General features: G+C 44.0%; 5 protein-coding genes across 5 annotated transcripts; 1 reads left to right on the top strand and 4 right to left on the bottom strand.

Moving 5' to 3' along the window:
* Positions 1-68: 68 nt before the first annotated feature.
* Positions 69-6,175, bottom strand: LOC117140987. Its single transcript, XM_033304238.1, has 3 exons — positions 5,250-6,175; positions 3,324-3,686; positions 69-3,259 (listed from the first exon to the last, which is right to left on the bottom strand). Exons 1-3 carry the CDS (start codon positions 5,553-5,555, stop codon positions 1,331-1,333), a joined length of 2,598 nt encoding a protein of 865 aa, XP_033160129.1. The 5' UTR covers positions 5,556-6,175; the 3' UTR covers positions 69-1,330.
* A 235-nt stretch (positions 6,176-6,410) lies between these two features.
* Positions 6,411-6,961, bottom strand: LOC117140988 (U6 snRNA-associated Sm-like protein LSm5). Its single transcript, XM_033304239.1, has 3 exons — positions 6,814-6,961; positions 6,545-6,741; positions 6,411-6,485 (listed from the first exon to the last, which is right to left on the bottom strand). Exons 1-3 carry the CDS (start codon positions 6,860-6,862, stop codon positions 6,456-6,458), a joined length of 276 nt encoding a protein of 91 aa, XP_033160130.1. The 5' UTR covers positions 6,863-6,961; the 3' UTR covers positions 6,411-6,455.
* Positions 6,962-7,258: 297 nt separating this feature from the next.
* Positions 7,259-9,026, top strand: LOC117142065 (T-cell activation inhibitor, mitochondrial). The gene is made up of 3 exons (XM_033305942.1): positions 7,259-7,479; positions 7,539-7,963; positions 8,022-9,026. Exons 1-3 carry the CDS (start codon positions 7,395-7,397, stop codon positions 8,967-8,969), a joined length of 1,458 nt encoding a protein of 485 aa, XP_033161833.1. The 5' UTR covers positions 7,259-7,394; the 3' UTR covers positions 8,970-9,026.
* Positions 9,027-9,034: 8 nt separating this feature from the next.
* Positions 9,035-10,367, bottom strand: LOC117142067. Its single transcript, XM_033305945.1, has one exon. It carries the CDS (start codon positions 10,365-10,367, stop codon positions 9,057-9,059), a length of 1,311 nt encoding a protein of 436 aa, XP_033161836.1. The 3' UTR covers positions 9,035-9,056.
* Positions 10,368-11,133: 766 nt separating this feature from the next.
* LOC117142064 (organic cation transporter protein) lies at positions 11,134-16,119 on the bottom strand. Its single transcript, XM_033305941.1, has 3 exons — positions 15,578-16,119; positions 12,610-13,052; positions 11,134-12,284 (listed from the first exon to the last, which is right to left on the bottom strand). Exons 1-3 carry the CDS (start codon positions 15,964-15,966, stop codon positions 11,134-11,136), a joined length of 1,983 nt encoding a protein of 660 aa, XP_033161832.1. The 5' UTR covers positions 15,967-16,119.
* Between the last annotated feature and the right edge of the window lie 1,032 nt (positions 16,120-17,151).

Below are 17,151 nucleotides of genomic sequence, written 5' to 3'. Positions count from 1 at the left end.
ATAATTCCTTCCCCTGAAAACCAATGTTAAAATTTTGAAAACTCATATCTTGTTATGTTTCTATTTTTATCTAGGGGTCACACTACATGAACACATTTCTTGAGTTTTATTGCAATACATAAGTTTAATAACATTTACATGTCGCATTACATAAAAGCGTTTTAAATTATATTTGGTTGGTTGCTTGATAAAAATGCGACTAAAATTGTTGCGGTTTTTAGTGCTCTTTCACTATCACAATGAAATAAATTACATTGTTCGGATACAGTATACAATAAATATATATGCTTAAGTGTGTATACGCTACATGTAAAACAGTATCTAGTCGCATGATAGGTTAACCATATTATATGGCAAATACAGATACATATACAATCCTCTATCTATCATTACAAGACGCCAGATTTTTCTCTCATTTGGAATATGCGCGTGGCTTTTCAGTCTTTCAATAAATCCAAAAATCTAAACGTCAAAGCGTCCTAGTTATATCGCCTATATGTAAAGTGAGTTTCATAGACGTAAGATAGCTAAAAGTTTAGTTTTTATAGGTCTTAAGGTGTTCTAATTTCTGACTCATCTACTCTTAGAAGTATCTTCTTGTGGGCTTATCTCTGTGTATTGTCCTGCGATTTTTGGATGCTAAATATTTATCTTATATTTATAAAACTCACTTTACACATTATTGAATAGTTAAGCTACATGTTGATTTTTGTCTGAGTTATATGTTTAAAATTTGGCTCTAGTTACCATTTCAAATTAGTTCGATGTTCGGTTTTCGAAGACGCGAATGGATAAGAATATGAGTGCACTCATGAGTGGTTCAACTAAGTGAATCATGCACAGGTTAAGCGTCTGATTTAATTTAAATGAGGTAAGTTTGAAATGAGTATTAAATTCTTATCTTATTTTAATAAGATTTTTTCACCATTGACTACATTTGGATACCAAACAAATAATTATCTACCTTTTTTAGTCAAACTACAAAATATTTAATTATCTATGCCTTAAATACTCATGTATTTTGGTCAAAAATTACACAATATGGAATAAACAGATATCAGTTTAAATAGAAAATTATCTATTTTTATTATTAAATTAAAATTGAATTAACAGAGTAATCAAAATGATCGATGTCGATTCGACTTTTATTCTATTCCATATTTTGTTTCATACTCATTCAATTCTTTCTCATTTAAAATAACATTTAGTTTAAAACCTCTATTAACTGAACAAGCCTATCGAACTCCAAATCTATTTGATCATCACCCTACCCATGGTGCACTCATGTTATTCTTGAGACGGATCTCATTACGGTCTAGACCACTGTGACCTACAATCTGGTGGCCTCCGAAGTGGTCTGGACATCTCCTGCGCCGTGCACCTGCTGACTGGTGGTCGAGGTCCCCACGTCAGTTGTGGGACGCGGCAGATGCGAGTAGTATCCCAACTGGCAGGAGTTCTGGTGGGACAGCTTCTGATTTTGACTGAGTTGGTACTGGGCCGCCTTAATGGCAGCCTGTTGCTGAGGCGTCAAGCAATCGCAGGCGGCCAACAGCTCCTCCGTGGACTTGGCCGTAATTGTTGTGGTTGTGGTGGTGGTCAGCTCGCCCACAAACTCGGTGGGCGGTGGGGCATAGTTCTCCACATCGCCGTAAGTAGAGTACCTGCCGTACGGGTTCCTTCGCGGCATCGAGTGACGCTGCTGGGCAATCTGCATTTTTATGGCTGGCTTAACTGCCACAGTGTCAAGGTAACCGTAACCCACATTAAAGCCCGCCTTGTTGGCGAGATTGTCCCAGGATTTTGGTTTCTGGACATAGGCTATAGTGTTGGGATAGATCTGCTGCGGTTGCATTTGAGTAGTGGTCACATGATATCGTTGGTGGTAATCCCCCTGGTGATGATGATGATGGTGGTGTCCCTGGTGAGTTTGCTGCTGCTGTTGCTGTTGCGGATGCTGCTCGTAGGACTGCCTGGATTTTGTGGAGTGCTGTCGGGACTGAGCCGTATCGCTTTTGGGATCCCAAAACAAAGTATCCGTACTTATGGATGTGGTATATGAAGCAGTGTCTCCTGTAGCAAACTCACTGGAGGTGCAGGAGTGTAAGCTACAGTGGCTGGCTAAGCCGGATGCCAAGTCAAAGTAGCGGGATCGGGTGCTCCCACTTTGGGATTGCACCTGGCAGGGATTGTGCATCTGGTGGGGATAGTGATGGTGGTGCGGAACAGTCTGCATGGGCTGTTGCTGCTGTTGTTGTTGCTGCTGCTGTTGTTGCTGCTGTTGTTGTTGCTGCTGCTGCTCATGGCTATGATGGTGATGATGATGATGGTGGTGATGTCCAGACCCTGCACCCCCGTTGGCATTGGGTGAGGCATGAGATGTGGACTTGGGTCTAACCCTCTGCTCCTTGCTCTCAATCCTCTCCCTGTCCCGATGTTTGTGCTTATGCGTGTGCTCCTTATGCTGCCGATGACGTCTTCTTGTTGGCACACAATGTGTATCGCAGCACGGACTGGCCAGGTCATAGGCATCCAAGCTCACGTTATCCGGCGCCGGAACTGCTGACTTCTCCTCCGACTTCCAGCGAAAGTGACCCAAGCAGGGATTGCACGAGTGTCCCACGTGGCAATGCTTACCCGAGGACTTCTCTTTCTCTGGCTTTGGTGGCTTAGCAGGTGGCTTGTGCTTTTCACAGGTGCGAGGAGGTGGTGCGGGAGGCTTCACCGATCCACCCGTGGTACTATGATATTGGGTAGGAGCCGTTGTTGTGGGTTGAGTCATCGAATTTGCATCCACAGACTCGGTTCGCTGGAGGACATAGCGCTGTGCCGGCGGCTGGTGATCACTACTGCTCCGCTGAAGACCCAATCCGTCTACGAATTCTTCAGAGCTGCCGTGCGTGGGTCGCAGGACGTAGCGGTATGTGGGATCCAGGTAGTGGTAGGTGAGCATAAATTGAGCGGGAGGAGGTATGATTCCTGGACCACCCACCCCATGCTGGCGGGCCGCAATGTTGGGCACATCCTCGGTGGACAAAGCGGGTCGGTAGAAGCCAGCTTCACCAGCCACCTCTGTGGGTGATACTCCTTCCCCATCACTGGGCGAAGTATTTGCATTGGCCTTCTTACGCGCTGGCAAACTGTGTGTCTTCCACTTGCCCTCTAATAACTCACGCTCCCTAAGGTGTACCCTCTCCAGCTCGTTCATCTTTTGCTGCAACATGCTCTGCAGTTGGATGTAGCGCATGTGGAGATCCACCTGGGGAAACATACGTTTATCAGAAATACACCTTACTTGTCAAATCTATATATGTAAACTTTACCTTCCGCACACAGTCCTCGAAAAGCACTACCATCCGCATCCTGGTGTCGCATTGCTTGATGAACTCGACGATGGTCTTGTGGTCCGCCTTCTCCATATCTTTTCCGTTAATGGAGAGGATTACGTCGCCCTCACGCATGCCAGCCCGATAGGCCGGTCCTCCGTACTCCACGTAGTCCACGTATGTTATCATTTCCAGCTCCTCATCCCGTTTGTAGTGGATCCCGTAGCTCTGCAGCGTGAACCCATACGAGTTGTTCTTCTTCTCAACGATTATGGTGCGACGTCTTCGGTCCTCATCCGGATTGGAGGCCAGATATCGCTCCGATTTGTGGCGCCCCAGGATATGGGTAGAACGGGATAGCTGGAATGTCATTAAATATTACAAGTGCATAATATGTAATGTTGTAATATGGAATTCCTTTTGAAAGAACGGAATTCTCTATAGCAATTCAAGCCACATTGGTCATTATCTAGCTGTGCTCTCTATCTGTGAAAGGAATGTGTTGATTTGCGGTGAAAGTGAAAAGCTTGTATGCTAAACTATCGTTGGCACTTCCGGGTATTTGCACGTCTAGGCAATGTGGCACACCAAATAGCCGCCAGGTGTGGTGGAGCAAACCATCAAAATGATGTTTGCCAAGCCCATTCCTTCGTCCCTACTGTTCTTCCTGCTTTTATTGAAAGCATTTCTATGAATACAGGATGAAGCCCCCAGCAGGCAACACTTTCACTGCCCCCCGAAAGGAAAGCGGGTTAGATAGGGAAAAGCAAACCAACCCAGAATACAGGTGCGGACAAAATAATACCATGCAAGCCATTTCCACGGATTAACAAGTTGGTAATAGAATAAAACAAAAACAATATTTGTGAGGTTGTCACGATTAACGTTTTGGAAAAGTTGAAGCTATAAACAAAAATACAGATATTATTTTTAGATTTATGTTGAGGGAACCTATTTTTAGATACAACATGCTAAGTATAGAGACACAGTAAAGTTCTTTCATTAACGCTTTTTTGTACGGGCGTAATAACTGGCTTGAAAGGCTTTAGAACAGACCTCCCGCCGAATATAATGCCATCGGCAAGGAAGAGCAAATTGTGTGGCATTATGTACAGAAATACAGTGCTCGTTTTAAATGAAATTGTAAAGATTTTCATTAAAAAAGAAATCGCGGAGAAGATGAGTTAGAAAACTAGAAAAAATTAAAATGCAAGTGGTTCACGAAGAGTGGTTTCTGCCTTATGAAAGCTTTAATTCATTTGAGTATGTAAGTTTACCCATTAATTCTAGTAAAAACTGTGTTTAGGTTTCAAATTCAAGACGTAATAACTACATTCATTTAATATTGTGGCTCATATCGTGACTTTAGTAGAAATAGTGGCCAAGCTCCCCATTTATGGTGCTGTAAATATGGCATGCTCGCAAACATGCCCCTTTCATTCAGTGACCCATAAATTAATCCAACTGGTTAATTTTTCAAATTGCCCGGGCCAAAGTCAAGGCCCTTCCAGGGACTAAGCTGCTCCCCGTGTGTACGATACATTTCAATATATGACTATTTCCGGGGCATTGAATTATTAACACTTGATCGACGACGGCGGTTGTTGGCGGCTGTTGAGGTTGCCTGGCGAAGCGTAAACTATGCATAACGACCCGGCTGGTGGGTTAAACAGCTGTGGGGGCAGCAAATGCACCGGGATGGGAGCTGTGTGGCGCAAACCACCCCCAAGTACACCCACTCAACAAGGCAGCCAGCAACCACCATACATCCCATAACACCCACCACCACCACCCACAAGACAAATTCAATTGAGCCAGCAGTGCAGGACCTTGTCGCATTATTATGACTCAGTGCGGGGGACAATTGAATTCAGTTGGAGACGATTCCGACTAGCAGTTGGATACTTAGCCACTTGGACATACCTGCGCATACTCGATTTCCTCGTCACTGGCATCGAGACTCTTGTGGAACTTGAGCCTGCCCAAGCTGCCGGTGCCATTGACATAGTGCGACGCTTGCTGATGGCTCTGATGATAGAGGTGTTGCTGCTGGGACTGGGAATAGTGCTGGTGGGGATGTGGCTGCTCCTGCTGGCAGGCGGCGGCGATGAGGGAGCCCACAGAGGTGGCATTGGAGGCCGAGATGGACACCGCTGCCGCTGTGGTGGCCGCACTGCTGGCCGCCGTTGCAATGCTCTGGCAGCTGGTGCTCATGGGCTTGCTGGCCATCCTCCACTTATTGATTTCTTCACGCAGTCATAATTACAGGCGGATCATTCGAGCCGCTCAAATGAGACACCGACAGATACAGATACCGAAACACGGGTATCTTTCGCTGCAAAACCGGACAACCTTCACCACTGAAGTTCATACATCGACTGTGGCTGCTGCTGGATGACTGCAATTAGTCATGGCCATTCATAAAGTTCACTCCGTGTTGCGTTTATCAGTGCTATATCGGTTCTGGGTAAAAGTTTTCCATATTCGAGTTCGGTTCGGTTTTGTTGTCGCGTGAGTCTGTTTCCGCTTGGTTTGTTCCACTTCCGTCGAAGCCTGCTGCCGTACTGAGCGCTGGAGGTGCCGAACGGAAGCGGGAGAACGCACGCAGAGCAGAGTGGTACTGCGGAGAGCACACTGCACCCACACGCACGGCCAGAAGGGAAAAGCGGTTAATATTTATGGCACATGTTGACTGCTGTATCGCTGAGACCCAACATTTTTGGGGTGGAGCGCATGCGCCTACTTTGCATGGCAGACAGAGCACAAATAGCGGTTGAATGTTAACGGAAAGACACTAAATATTTAATGTGACGTTTGCATTCTTGAAGATAGGAAGTCCCCTTACAGAATTATTAGCGGTCGACCTTTTTGGCATTTCATTTCAAGTGTATATTTTGTAACATTATGTCTTTTTTTATTGAGATTAGAATGCAAATATATTTTCATTTCCTAAGCCAAGCGTTTTTAAAATTGTACCTGTTAGGACCAAAAATCTTTTAACATTGCTGTAAATAGCTTGACCACTGTTAACTTTTAACATACCTCGTACATTTACATACGACAATTATCATATTAAAACGACAGTTTTGTTATTTTACAAATGTATTTATGTTTACAAATTGAACCTTGCTACTCCGCCAACTCTCCGCCAGGCACCAACTGAAATCATAAATTATATATGAAATTTAATAAAAATTACTTCGAAGAAGAGCACCCACCATTGTGATGTTGTTGCCGTTGAGCAGAATCTGATCCAGTTTGGTGATGCGGCGTCCATCGGGCGTATTCTCATACTCCGTCACGTCGTCCAAGAGCATATTCACAAAGTCATCGAATCCCAGGAGAGTGCCCACCATCTCCTTGTCGTTCTTCATGATAATGTGGATGCGGGAACCGATGCATTTGTCCACCAATTCTGAAGGGAATCACGAAAAGCCGGCAATAGTTAGAAACTCTGGATTTGTAGACTGGTACCAGTTTTACGTACCCAATGGCATCAGGGTTGAGATGTTGGAGGGGGGTGGAACGGCAGTCATATTTTCGTATGATTTGTGTAATATTATTTACAATAATTGGAATTGCGCTAAAAACTTTTAGCAGCGAGGTAAACAATGCGGAATACTGCGCAAAAACTGGCCACATCAAAAGTATCAGCTGTCAGTGCTGCAAAATCGTATGGTTAGAGCTAGCGTGCTTATAGCTAAACATTTAAAATCAATGTACACATTTGTTTTCGTTTAAAACTAATTAATTAATTAATTACATGCTCTCTAAGACTTTAGTAATATTTAGGAATCGCTTTTGACAAAATTACCTAGATTATATATTTTATCGCAAGAATTTAAAGAACAATTTGTCAGCAAGAGGGACCTCAAAACGTCCACGTGCCATCACTATTACCCAGATAGTAACGGATATTTTGCATTTCGTGCCACGGTCTTACCAATTTTACCTCATAATTCAAGATCAGGAGTTATATATCCTAAATCTTAATCTCGCGGCAGTGCTACCGTATGCTGGACATCTTTGACGCGGGGCAGTGTTGTGCCGCCGCCCACTGCTTACATAATGTCCATGTCGTTGGGCTCCAAGATCCGGAAGTTGGTCACCAGCAGACGACACTTCCTGCTTTTGCGCCGATCGCTGAACCAAGGTCAGTTGTTTTGAATGCGCCACAACTTTTAAATGATCATGTGATTGGGCGCTTTTCAGATCTGACAACGGCGCTGAGACCCTTCTACTTCGCGGTGCATCCTGACTTCTTTGCCCAGCATCCGGAACAGAGGAACACCAACGAGAACTCGCTGAAATTGCTGAGTGAGCATCTTGAGGCTTTGTATGAACGCAGACAGCGGAGCGGAAACACCCAAGTGCTCAAGTTCTATGTACGCACCAGTTCGGATGCTGACAAGCGAGACTCCTTCAAGCTCATCCAAATACGCACGGACTGGCAGAGTACTCGAGATCCCAAAACCTTCATTCAAGGACTTTTGGAGTCCTGCAACTTGTCCACGGAGTATGTAAAGAACATTAAGGCCCAGCCTGAGCCGCCAAAGACCTCTGGCTTGGATTTTAAACCAAGCCAAGACTATCACTATGACATGGAGTTCGCCGAGTTTGAATCTCAGTTGAAGAATGTTGGTAGATAACTTTAAAATTTAAAAAACCATTTAAATACTTATTTCCTTAACCCAGGAGCGTGCCAGTAAGCGTCCAGTGCTGACCACCTGGCTGGAGGAGAATGCCGGCACAGCCAAACAGCGCTCTAAGGAAACTGCGGATCTGCAGGCCGAAATCGACAAACTAAAAAAAGTGCTGGTAGAGAAACTGGAGTTGCAAGATGCTCGTTACGAGTGCGGCTGGAACATTGAGCATTACCGTGGCTGTTTAAAGACCCTTGAGCGACTATCCAACACCCATTTGTTGGAAATGGCTCCCCTGAAAGGTCGCATAGTGGTTTTTGCTCCCTTTACGGGCATCAGTTTAGAAGGCCATGTGATGCTTTTTACCGGCGATGTGCTCAGTACCTGGATTGACTTCATCAAGAACATTCCGCACCACGATGCCTATTTAAAGGTGGTGCCCGTGTATGAACGAACACTGTCTCAGGTTCTACTGAACATCCAGATAGGTCGTCGCAAGTTCATGCCCAAACAACAGGCAAGTGGCTATGCAAGCTACCTCATGAAGGTCACCACTTCGCTCAGCGATTACCTGGGCAAACAAAAATATCCGTCGGAATGGCCAAAAACGCTGAAAGATTTTACCATAGTGGTGGAATCAGAGGCAGGTCCTCTGATGGTAAGCCCCACGGGCCAGTTTATTACACCAGCCACCTGTCCGGGATCCATACTCGTAGACTTCATCAGCGTAAACCTGGAGCTGGCCAGGGAGCGTATGAAGAAGTACGCTCAGGACAAGCACATCGAGCAGGAGCTGATGGACTCGTGCATAAAGCAGCTACAGCTGCAATCGCTGACCAAAGATGATGCCATAACCCCGGACAAAATGATAACATCCCTTAGAGATTTATCCCAGCTGCAGTTGAAAGAACTGCAGGGATGCAAGCTTCACATAACCCACTACTATTCGGTACTGACCGACGGCGTTGTGTGCATACCCTGGGATTTTCTGCAGAGGTAGTTGGATTTTCTCATGTGCCTTATTAGTCAAAATAAACATAGTAATAATTTATAGTTATTAAGGTTTGAAATCCTTTCTCACTTCCAGTTAAGCGGCATCGCTGCAGTCTTCGAGGCTCCAGGTGCACTCTGCCTGATGAGCTGAAAACTGCGATGCATGTCTTGTGTAGACGTGATGCTCCTCGCCATCCCAGTGCAAAGGATCGCCACCGCATAGAATGGAGTTTTCAGTGGCAGCATCGTAAAAGGAAATCCCTCCATTTCCATATACCACTCTCCACCAGTTAATGTTTGGCCGGCTGTAAACGTTTTTGGTAATCGAGTTGGTTGCATTGCTCGCAGTTGCAGTGGCTGGTTCCATGAGGATGTAGCGATTACGCCAGAAGGCACTATAAAAAGCAAATTGGGGCCGGCTGTCGTTACTGTGACCACGTTGGATGAAATAGGCAGCCTTCTTTGGATCTCGAGCGTTACTGCAGATGAGGTACGTCTGCGGGCATTCGTAAATATACGAATTTGCTTGAGTCCCATTCCTGATGCATACTTTTCGAGCGGTGTACAGCAGTTGCTCATCATTCGGAAGGTGTGCATAGATTTCCGATTGCAGGGAGTTTGTAACTTCTTTTTCAAAGCCAGGCTGCGAAATCAAATTCCTGATGTTGCTCTGCAGGGCATTTTGCACTTCGGGATCTCCACGTTTGAGTTCCTGCCTGCTAAGTAATTGAAGATTAGCTTGAGCCAATTGCGTCAAACTAGCCGTAAAATTTCCCAGGCGCTGCACTACACTTAAAGGTGTTTCCAGGGCCAAAACAGCATCGTAGAGAACTTCCAGAATGTCTCTCAGATAATCCAAAGTGCTGAATGTTAGACGATTGACCAGAGAGTTCACCAATGGAAAAGTGGCCACTCGACTGGCTGTGTGAAATGGAGCTTCCAATAACTGGGCACTTCGATTGATGAAAGCCCGGTAAATATGATCCATCAGTTGGAGTGGGACGTCAGTGTGCACAGACAGCTGGTCATAGAATTCTAAAATCTTTAGGGGATCGTAAATCTGCTTGGTCTGCTGGAGCTCCTTCCACAACGCTGTGTAAATAGCCTGCTTGAGCTCCAATGTCCTGGCTTGATTCGCTATTTGAAGGACTAGCCTACCCCGTTCCCAGTCACCTCCAACTTCAGAGCGAATTACTGACTCCAGATTGGAAGATGCAGGATTATCCTGGGCCCCAGCAGATGCCTCATTTCGCCAGACATCAATGTGGTATAGCAACTCTTGAGCCGGAGCAGATGTGTTGAGAACCGTCAAGAGTTTGCTGCTGCTATTTTGCAATTTCAAATCCAGGGCGCCACAGAGACCAATGCCCATGAGAAGGACAAGCCAAGCGGATGAAGATGCCATTTTGGCTGTACTGGTTGGATGCGCTCGAAGGGCAATGCTTATATAGGTAAGTGGAGAATCGGTACTTATTTGTAGTTCAATCGGATATTTACATGGGGATTTGGTTGTTGACCCTTGTGCCAATAAATGCATACAACGTTTAATTGCATTTTGCACTTGCAGAGAAGCTGATAAACACAATGATCATAAACGGTTAAGCGCGTACATATTCCAAAATTAAACGGGGGCTTTTTGTTAAAATAGCCGAAAAGGTGTTCTTAAAGCTGGTGATCTAAATTAGAAACAAATTTATGGAGGTGTTCATTATTATTGGTATTACACAAATTTTTTTTATTTTAATTAATTAAGTATAATTTGTTTTTTTTTATAAGTTAATCGTTCTAATATTATTATTAATTTATCAAAATGTATTCTTGTGTTTTTTTTTAATTTTTGCGAATGTAAAATGTTACTAGAGTTTGTGAGGTTCGAAGCTGAATTTGATTTCCGGTTTAGAACCCGGGTTCTGTGACATTTTTCGTTATTTACATGCATATTACCTAACTGTTACCCTCATTATACCCGTTTCACCTAGACTAGAACTGGACTTTTCGTTTTTTATATATCTTTACTTTATTCATTGTTTGTAGAGGCGCATAGAATTTCTTATTTCTAGTATCACAAAAGTCTATAACAACACTTAGAGGCTATTTGATGCTAAAAATGCAAGGTAGAGCTATAGAATATTGGCTGCTATAAGTAACAATTAGCTACCTAGTCGTAGATCTTAGAGCTTTGTGGAGTTACGTGACTTGGTCGATCTGCGCAGGATGCTAGATCTCAGTTCACCACCCGTTGAGGCATTCAGGGAGGCTCCAGTCTGGGATCCCCTCACAAAAGCCTGAGATCGGACCTCCTCCACGTCGGCGTTTCTCTTTTCATCCTCATCGTCGTCCACCTGTTTGGCCAGGCAGGGGAAGTCCCAAATGCTTTGACCACGCCCAAACTCCTCTCCGTCGCTAAGGGTTTGTGGCAGGACATGATTTAGGGTCTCCGGCAGTAGGAGCGCCAACAAGCCACCAATAATTCCTAAAATTCCAAGGATGATCAGTGGGAGGGCTTGGGAAATGTTGGCCAAATAAACCACAAATGGTGCTATGATGCTGGCCACATAACCCATGATGTGGATGAAGGCCACTGCCTGAGCCCTAACCACCGTGGGCAAGACCTCGGCCGCCCATTGCAAACCAATATTATAGCTGATGTTCACAAAGAACCGGCCCATGATGGCCAGGGCAGCGGAATATATGCCCACAGGCACCACAGTGGCCAATAAGCTGAACACTCCACTAAGGACCATGGAGCTGCAGGCCAACCAACGTCGTCCAAACCGATCCAGGATCACCGTTAGCAGAGTATCAGCGGGCAGTTCCGTGAAACAGGCCAGGGTGAAGGTGAAGAAGATGTCCAAACCAAGTGATCCCACATTCCTCACATGTCCATCGAAGACCAGGGATATGGCCATCCAGATAACAATAAGCAGCAGAGTAGTTCGCCGCAATCTTGGTGACTTGAAGAGATCCAGTACAGAGTATTTGCCATTCTGGGCCTCTTGCTCCTGCATCCTCTTACAGCTGTCCGTAAAGATTTGATATGTCTGAGGGGGCACCTGGCGCCCATTGCCCTTCTCAAGTTTCTTCAGGATTCCCACGGCCTTGTCTACTTTTCCCTGTGAGACCAACCAACGAGCTGATTCTGGTACCACGAAAGGGGTGAATATAGCCAAGAGTAGCGGAGCAGAGGTCACGATGGCCAGAAGTTTCCAATCTGCCAAAAAGTAGGCAATCCAGGGAAGAAGGCAGGCGGCGCCAGTGAAGAAGATAGCGATCGACATATTGGCCACAAAGGTGCGGTACTTGGGACCAACGTACTCGAGAACTGGGGAAAAATGAAACATAAACTTAGTCTATCATTGTTTTAGGAGTTAGCTGCTAATTCTATTTTAGAATGGTTCTACATTATGTCAGACAGCTTTTAATCACTTCACAAAAAGAGTTTATGTTTGTACATTTAGATTCTGAAATCACGTGGTCACTTTCAGTATAACAAGTAACTTTCAGAAGAATAATTAACTGAAGGGTAGAGATTGTTAAAGAAGTGAATCATTGAAAATATTCACATTCTAATTTACGGCCAAGTACATAATATTTTTTGTTTTAAACGAAATTTGAAATAAATAATAATAATAGATTCAAGAACTCACCCAAAATGTACATCATTGTGAAGCAGTTGTCGAAGGCGAAGCCCACGAAGAATCGCATGATGGCGAACTCCCAGAAGTTGCTGACAAAGGCAGTGCCCACGCCGGCCAGGAGTCCCATCATATTGGTGCCGATCAGGGCGGGAATACGACCAAACCGATCCGCCACCCAGCCAAAGAGCAGTCCTCCCACGATGGCGCCCAGGAAGAATATCGACTGGGCGTAGGTGGGCAAGGCGGCGTCATCGCACACCCAGTTCTGCTCGGTGGCCACTGTCGCGTAGGGTATCTCCGTGAAATTATATGACCAGCCGTGGCGGCACTTGTCCCGCGGCCACTGGGGATCGGCCATCACCTTGCCCTGGGCAAGTATCTCCGTGTAGTTGACGTCGTACATGTAACAATTGTTGTACTCGCCATTGGTCATGGGTATGGAAAGCGCCAGTCTGAGAAAAGGAGGCGGGAAAAGGGGGTTATTTTTCGGTCAGTGCAATTAACTCATCCAGGGTCAGGCATGTGGAATTGTCTCCAGTTCTCAGACGCTCTAAGCCATGGCCAACACTTCTGCATTGAGCACACAAACAGCTAACAGAAGTACATATATCTTAGCATGAATGTATGTATGCGAGACAACTTAATTATCATGATCTTGAGCGGTACTCGAAAATGCGGTTGCGACTTAAACGTTTTCGGATACACTCTAACCGTCCATGTCTGCTCCATTTGGGCTGGTCTAAAGTGTTTGCATTTGGGGTATTAAAAAGATTGATTGTTGTGCATTCGTGATAGATGTGGTAAAACGGGTAGCTTACAAAATCACGCAATATTTAAAGTATTAAATTATTTCTTTTAACCAAAGTTATTAAAACAACTGCTAACTAAATTGAGTACCAATTTTCTCACGTTAAATTTCAATTGATTGATTATTATTAATATAACAAATGAAATGTGAACTTAAATAATTATTAAAACCGCTTTCCGCTTCTATAATGTCAACAGCCGCTTAAAGTTATGGATTTATTCAAATAGCAAGCTTCATCCCTCATGCAAAATCTATTATCATATTATACCGCGAGCAAGCTTTAATATTAATCGATTTAATTAACATAATCTGCTAGACAAATTGATATAGGAATTATTCACTTGTGTTTCATAACTAAGTTATGAAGGGAATGTTTCATTAGAAGTATTTTTTGTAATTTGAATGGGTAATGTATGTATTTGAACATGTATAGATATGCATTTATGTTAATTTTAAAATTCGAATTTGAATATCATGAATTTTTAAAAACACAATTTTCGAGTGCTCAGTTTCCAATCTAATTTCAAGACCAGAAGAGTGTCTTAAATTCGAACTGGCCGACTTTAGCCCATCGTTAAGTCGGCGGTCTCACATCATCGCGGCCACACAACATTAGTCTTGTTGATGATTGTTGTTGCTACCTGTGTTTAGTTGCTGCTACTACCTGCTGCGTTGTCGCAACGTTCACGCTGCGCTGCTGCTAATTAAACAATTTGGCCGGCCAACCTGGCTTATCTAACTGCCCCCCGCGGTGGCAGACCATCCCACCACCCCACCACCCACTCCGTGGCGGAGGAAATCGGTCTCCTTGCCACTGAACCGATCGGTGGGCCATTCGGCCCGGCAATTATACAGATGAACGTTTTTCGCAGTAAGGTTCTGTGCCTTATTAAGCCGCCGCTCAGAGTGGAAAACCCAATCATGGTCCAAGGTCGTCCCGACTGGCCGTTCTATGCCAACTTGGCTCTAATGACTCTGGTCAGAACACTCGTTTTTTTCGTTACGTTTCATTCGTTTTCAATTTGAATCGCGCTGCATGCTTTAAGACTTGGCGAACACTTTATATACAATTCGACTAGTATGTAGAATCGAGAATTTTGGTAATGGGGGTTAGAGCGGCCAAATCTTTTCGCGTGCCCAGTTCTTATAACAAGGTTTTATCCAGTTTGGTTAAGCTAATACACACACATATATCTTTGCAGGCTTAACCGGTATTAGCCTTAGCCTTTCGATTCCAAGGTGATTGGTACTATTGGTTGTTAGTTATAAAGATCGATCAATTGCCTTTATTTGTGAAAGTTAAAACGGAACCGCATTTTTAAGATTGCCATTTACGCACAATGATAGTACTTCCGTATGGGGATTGTTTGAATAGATTGTGCAAAAGGGGTTCGGGAAAATAAGGTATATAATTGTGGTTAAGCAAATACAATTATTTGTTATTATTTTTGATGAATTCTTCGAACTACTCGATCTCGATTAAGCCTTGAACTTTTGGGGTATTCGAATCTTAGTTTTGAGAAATAAAAAGTACAAATTATGATTGATTATTATGAGTAATATTTTGTTTACCATAATTACAATTCGATTGATGCATTGCAACTTTAACTTAACAATTTGAATTGGTTTATTTTATTATCTGTTCGCGCACCCCTAAAACGATTAGTTAACTTGATAGCATTATTTATAACAACTTGATAACATGTTACTTTTAAAGCAATTATATCGAAGAATTGATATGGCCATTACCACATACCGTACCTGACTTTAATTTAGTAATTATTATTATTTAGCACCCACAGCTGTAGGCAATCATAAGGTTTTGAAACACGTTGTCCAATAGATTCATGATCATTTGAATAGCCACAAAGTCTTCATTACAATTTAGCACTTGGGGCGACGTCTACGGCTACTGCAGTTTTGCATGCAGTATAGCAGTTTTGCATATAGTATATTGTGCTGGCCACCTACGATCGACTACGGGTATTATTCACAACACATTTGAATATTTATGGCACACATAACGTGAATTACGCGCTCAACTGCGGATGCCATAACCGAACCATGGAGCCAAAGAAGCTCTTTCTTGTGTTTTTCCTTGACTTCGTGAGTTTTCGAGGGAAAATCCCTGAGTGTTGCGAGATTTTCTTCAATCCGAACTTAACTCACCTGGCCTCCACATCCAAGCCATCCAACTCGGGCACATGACACCAATGCTGTTCGGGTATCAAGGTGAGGAATATTTGCGAGAAGTACACAAAGGCCACGAAGAACGAGAATGGGATCATGCAGATGAACAGTAGCTTCTGATATCGGCCAAACTCCCCGATCAGGGGAAGTATGTCATCGAAGTCCATGCTAGGTGGCAGCGAATCACTACCATTGCCACCGGCCACTTCCTGGCCCTTCTTGAAGCCACCCATGTCCAGCTGGAGGTCCTTGTTGCCACCGCCGCTTTTCCGGCGATGCAGCGTGTCTGCTCCACCTCCACCTTGTGGGGGCTCTTCGTGGGTAAATGCTTCATTAACGAAGTACGCTTGCTTGGCCTGGCCTTCCATAACTATTGACTTTAGGGGCACTGTGGTATTCCGCGACCTTGCCTTATGTGTGTCACTACAAGTGATTCAGAACTTGACCGAAACGGCGTAAAATCCAATTTGAAATCCAAATACTCGATCGAATTCGATTGCGGCGCACACGCGCGTTTCCGTTTCAAATCTGCAACTGACTGAGCACGCGCGCCAAATGCCGTTTTTATATGAGCTCGGCCAAGAAGCTCGGCTTTGGGGGTTTGGGGCTTGGGGTTTGAGACGCTGCACTTGCTGCCAAGAACAAGAAACCGCCGGCAGCGAAAGTTTAGCAGCTGAGCAGCTGTTTGTTTGGTTCACACAGCTGGCAAACCGGTTCGTTTCGTATCGGAATGGATCGGTATTCTGAATCGGCTGTGAATCGGCCGGGGATACAGAACGCAGGCGAGCCCCAAACGATCATATCGGATGCCTGATCTTATGGCGGCATTTTGTGTTCAGAGCTCTTGGCTGCTTATTTTTAAGCCTGCCGAACGATCCATGACTCCCAGAAGTTCGGAAGGTGCCCGTGCACATCTTTTGGGCCCAGCTGGGTCCAGATTTTTATTAATAACCCCCACAAGTGGTAGAATGCCCGTGATTCATGCCAAAGCCACTCGGCGAGATTGAGGAACTAAGCAAAAAGAATTTGTTATTGGTTATACTTATAAATACGTCACGACCCATTCATAAATTGAGCAGCGAGGGTAGTAAACTCCACAACGGATAAAGCCATCTAACAAAACGAGTTAGAGACCGATGATCGAGGGAGGTGGGGGGATTAGCCTTCAAAGACATGACGGCAATTTATTTAAGCTTAACAGTTCATTGTTGCAATTGCTATTGTTATTATGTGATTATTCATTAATTTATATTTTCATTAAAATTTTAATGTATTTCAATGTATATAACTATGATTATATAGATCAAAAAGAAAATATCCATCAACAATAAAATAGTTATTATTGTACGTCTTTTAGTAGTTTACCCTACTAATTAACATATTTACTTGAGATTTATTTGTGAATAGCTTGAAAAACAAAAATTAACAAGACGTTTTCTTTTGTAGAAACAATCTAGGTTATACCAAAATAATATTGAAAGTTTGTTTCTTAATTAACAGCTTTGTAATACGAATTTCATCATTTGCTGATATTAGGATGGTAGTTTTCCATT

The sequence above is a fragment of the Drosophila mauritiana genome, chromosome 3L, assembly GCF_004382145.1.
Source record: "Drosophila mauritiana strain mau12 chromosome 3L, ASM438214v1, whole genome shotgun sequence".
In the NCBI taxonomy this organism is placed as follows: Eukaryota; Metazoa; Arthropoda; class Insecta; order Diptera; family Drosophilidae; genus Drosophila; species Drosophila mauritiana.
The sequence above is the reverse complement of the archived record's forward strand: the minus strand, read 5'-3'. Positions and strand labels throughout refer to the sequence as shown.